The sequence below is a fragment of the Corvus kubaryi genome, unplaced genomic scaffold (genome assembly GCF_017639235.1).
Source record: "Corvus kubaryi isolate FWS band 111438036 unplaced genomic scaffold, C.kubaryi_AGA036_p1.0 37395, whole genome shotgun sequence".
Lineage (NCBI taxonomy): Eukaryota > Metazoa > Chordata > Aves > Passeriformes > Corvidae > Corvus > Corvus kubaryi.
Genome location: NW_024581134.1, coordinates 6142490 through 6146247, shown reverse-complemented (window position 1 = coordinate 6146247; position 3758 = coordinate 6142490). Strand labels below are relative to the sequence as shown.

The 3758-nt window shown below is 53.7% G+C and overlaps 1 protein-coding gene across 10 annotated transcripts in view; it reads left to right on the top strand.

Annotated features, from left to right (window-relative positions):
- Window positions 1-2290, top strand: part of ARHGEF9 (Cdc42 guanine nucleotide exchange factor 9) — a 197578-nt gene extending 195288 nt beyond the window's left edge. For all 10 annotated transcript variants that reach the window (XM_042040031.1, XM_042040029.1, XM_042040042.1 and 7 more), the window contains one exon: window positions 1666-2290. In XM_042040031.1, coding sequence (XP_041895965.1) covers window positions 1666-1793 — 128 coding nt within the window. In that variant the 3' untranslated portion in view covers window positions 1794-2290. The remainder of the gene's footprint in view (window positions 1-1665) is intronic.
- The last annotated feature ends 1468 nt before the right edge of the window (window positions 2291-3758 follow it).

Below are 3758 nucleotides of genomic sequence, written 5' to 3'. Positions count from 1 at the left end.
GGACATAGAGCTGGGACACACACGGGGATGGACACAGAGCTGGGACACACACGGGGATGGACACAGAGCTGGGGACACACACAGGGATGGACACAGCTCCTGGACACACACAGGGCTGGACACAGAGCTGGGACACACACGGGGATGGACACAGCTCCTGGACACACACGGAGATGGACACAGAGCTGGGACACACACAGGGCTGGACACAGCTCCTGGACACACACAGGGCTGGACACAAGCAGCTCTTGTTCACACACACAGCTCTGCACACACAGAGAACCCTTTAACACAGGCGCTTTCTTGCCCTGTTGCTAGAAGGGCACAGACCCCTAACACACACCCAGAGCCTGTCTGGCCTTTATTCCTGTTTCACAAAAATGGGACACATTTTTGCCAGGATTCGAGTTTTCCACAACAAACCCTGGCACTAAATTCACTCATAAATAACCTCTGAGAATCAGCTCCAAGACGCTTGGTGCTGCCTTCTGGCCAGCCCTGGAAGCCAGTGGAGTTAACTTCAGAAGAGGAGTTTCGTTCTCTGTTTTTCATCTGGAGAAGCAATTACAGGATCTATTGGTGTATTTGCTTCTCTTCTTAGTTCACCTTTCCAAAAGCTGTACAGCTTTTATTCAGTAAATCCTCAGAGGGTGTGGATGTGCATTCAAGCCCTGCAGAGTCACAGGCAATCAGAAAGCAGCTGGACCTTGCCCGCAGCGTGGTTTGCCCTGGGTGGAAACGGTTTAGGACTTCAGAAGGGCCTCGTCCTAAAGACAGCAGTCTTAAAGTCTGGTTTTATATAGGCTGGGTTGATACCCTGAGCCCTGCAGAAATGTGAGAGGAGCAGCAGGTTTGAACAAATAAGTCATTTACAGGAGTGGAGTCACTGCTGCTGTGTCACAAAGTCCTCTGTCACTGCTGTTCCTGCAGCCTGGGGAGACCTGGCCTCTCCAGATGAATGGGCTGGGCAGAGCTCTGCTGAGCTGCACTGCCCAGGCTGGTTTAATATCAATTTGATGCTGGCTGACCTGGACATCTGATAGCTTTTCCTCCATCAGTCACTCCTGGCAGGGAGGTTTGAGTCTGAGGAATGGTAGCATGTCTTAAAGTGGAATTGCTTTCCACACGTTTGAGCCATCACACAAGTCCTCTGTGCTCTGTTTGGAAGCTGGTTAAAGCAAAGTGCCATTTGCCTTGGTTTAGCTCCTCAGCAGCCAAACTGTGCTTCTTCTGTGCCGAAAAAGAGCAGCCTGTGCTGAAAAGAGCTGCCATCAAAGCTCAGGTGGCAGGAAAGTGGGTGCTTTTTACAGAGCCCTAAATCAGCAAAGGACAAGACAAGCAAATTGCACTGATAGTGCAGTTGTCAAAATCTCTGTCACTCGCTGCCTTATCTGTCCTCAAACACATTGTTCGTATTTTGTGATTTATTGTAGTTCATTTGTGATTTATTTTTTGGCCCTGTTGTGTTGATGTCCAGGGTATCTGTGGCCAGTGGTGCCATTACCGGGGTGGGGCTGTGTGGACAGGGAACAGGGAGGGTTTTTCCCTGGTCCCACCAAGGGGAGCTGTCACCACCTGCCTTAACCAAGCCTTATCCCGCAGGCTGCTTTTTCAGGGAATACGTGACCAACGCTCTGCTTTCCTCAAAGTCTCACTCCCCCACAGATCCAGGGCAGCACGAGAGGAGTCCCTGGCCAGCCCTGCTGCTGCGGTGGTTTCGTGCAATTCAGAGGAAATCCCGACTCTTTGGACCAGAAAAGGAGAATAGGAGCACATACAATAAATACCCGTAGCTGTGCTGGGAGCCCAGAGGGGGCCGTGGCCTCTGGTTCTGCCCCCAGCAGGGATTGTCCCCGTTCCCCAAGGACTGAGCAGGCTCCCCACAGCCCCACCGTGCCTGGTCCTGCTGGATGTGCTGCTGGAGGCACCTGCTGCTGCCTGGGGACAGGTGACTGTGACGGGGATGCTGAGGGGCTGTGGCACTCCAGGTTTGTGGCACTCCAGGTTTGTACCCCCTGGCAGCCCCTCCCTGGCTGGCATTCCGTGGCTGTGGAACTCACAGCCCGCTGGTCAGGCGGGGCAGAAGGAAACGGATGGAGAGGAGCAAGAAGTGTTGGATGGCCCCAGGCCTGACGTGTCCCGCTGGCGTTCCTGGTGTCCCGCTGGCGTTCCTGGTGTCCCACTGGTGTTCCTGGTGTCCCACTGGTGTTCCTGGTGCTGCCAGGGGCCCTGGCCGTGTTTCTCCTGTCCCAATGCACCATTAAAGAAGTTTGATTTTGCTGCCTGCTTACAGCTGAGTGGTTTCGGCCTCCAAAGGGCTCCATTAAAGACATCCCTGGCTGTGTGGGGTCCCAGGTGGGTTTGTGCTGGAGCAGGGGGGGAACAACACTTCCCTGGCAAAGGGAAATGGGCGCTTGGATTCTCCCGGCCGCTCCTTGCACCTGGGACACGCTGACTGCTGATTTCCAGCACAGGGAAAGCCAGCCTGGCAAGCTGAGGTGGCAGGGGTTGAGTTCCTGTCATCTCCTGTGGGGTGGAGAAGAAATCAGAGCCCGTTGCCAAGAGGCAGCTCCACCACAGCCCACGTTCACCCCCAGTGTTCATTCCCCACACAAACCCATCGGGAATGAGGGATGGAAGCAGGGTTAGTGGGGATGGCTGACACTTAGGGAATAGCCAGTGCCCAAAAATCCAGAGGTAACAGCCCTGAGAGACAGAAAACCTGCTCAGCACTGGGTTTCATCCTGACTCTGTAATTCTCCTGGCTGTTCACAAAAAGGCACATTAGTGATGGGTAAAGGCGGGTAAAGGCCACACTCATTCTGCAGCAAACACAAACAAAAGCTGATCCAAACTGCTGTAGAAATGCCAGTCTGAATTCCACCCACCCATCCCAGTTATAATCCCTCTACCATTCCCAGGAGAAATTCCAAGAGGGCAGCAGGAAAAGGGCACTGCCTTCAGTGCCAGGATTATTTATCCCTGCCCGGAACCATCAGGAGCTGCTGGTAACACCAGGGGTTTATCACTTGGATCTGCCAGGTGTGCAGAGAAAACACCAGAAATGCTGTGCTGGGCTCCCGTGTGCCAGTGCAAACAGATGGTTTCCATAGATAACCGTGCCTGGGAGTGCTCCTATCCAAAGCTTGCAGAGGGGATCCTTCAGGTGGAACTGAGTGTGGAGAAGCTGCCAGCAAAGCCAAGAGCAGCTCTGTCCAGCTGTGCTTGGAGCAGGGAGGCTCCAGGCTGAGTGGGCTGGAAAAGGCCTTAGCAGCAAAGGCAGAATTAATGGCACGGGAATGCTTGTCTAGGTGAAATATATGGAATTTTTAAAAAATTGTTCCTCTTCACCTGTGGCTCGTAACGAATTAAAGCTGCTCTGGAAGATGCCACGTTTGTGTTTGGCTCCAGTGCTGGAGCTGGGGAGGACTGGGCTGGACTGGAGGTTGAGATGGTGGCAAGGGGTGGTGTCAGGGAGAATGAGGCTTTACAAACCAACACAGGGATCGAAGGGAATGTGTGCAAAGATCCCAGGCCCGCTGCAGGGGACACCTGGGGACACAGCACAGGTGAAATCCCCTCTGTGCCTCGTTCCCACCTGGCTGGGTGTCCCCAAGGGCTGCCCCAAGCTGGGCATTTGTGAGAGCACAGTCCCTCTGAGGCAGCAACGAGCATTTCTATCCTGATGGAATTGTTTTAATGGAAGGGTTGAGACTGAGCAAACCTCTACGAGCTGCTGAGAACCAGACACAAATCAC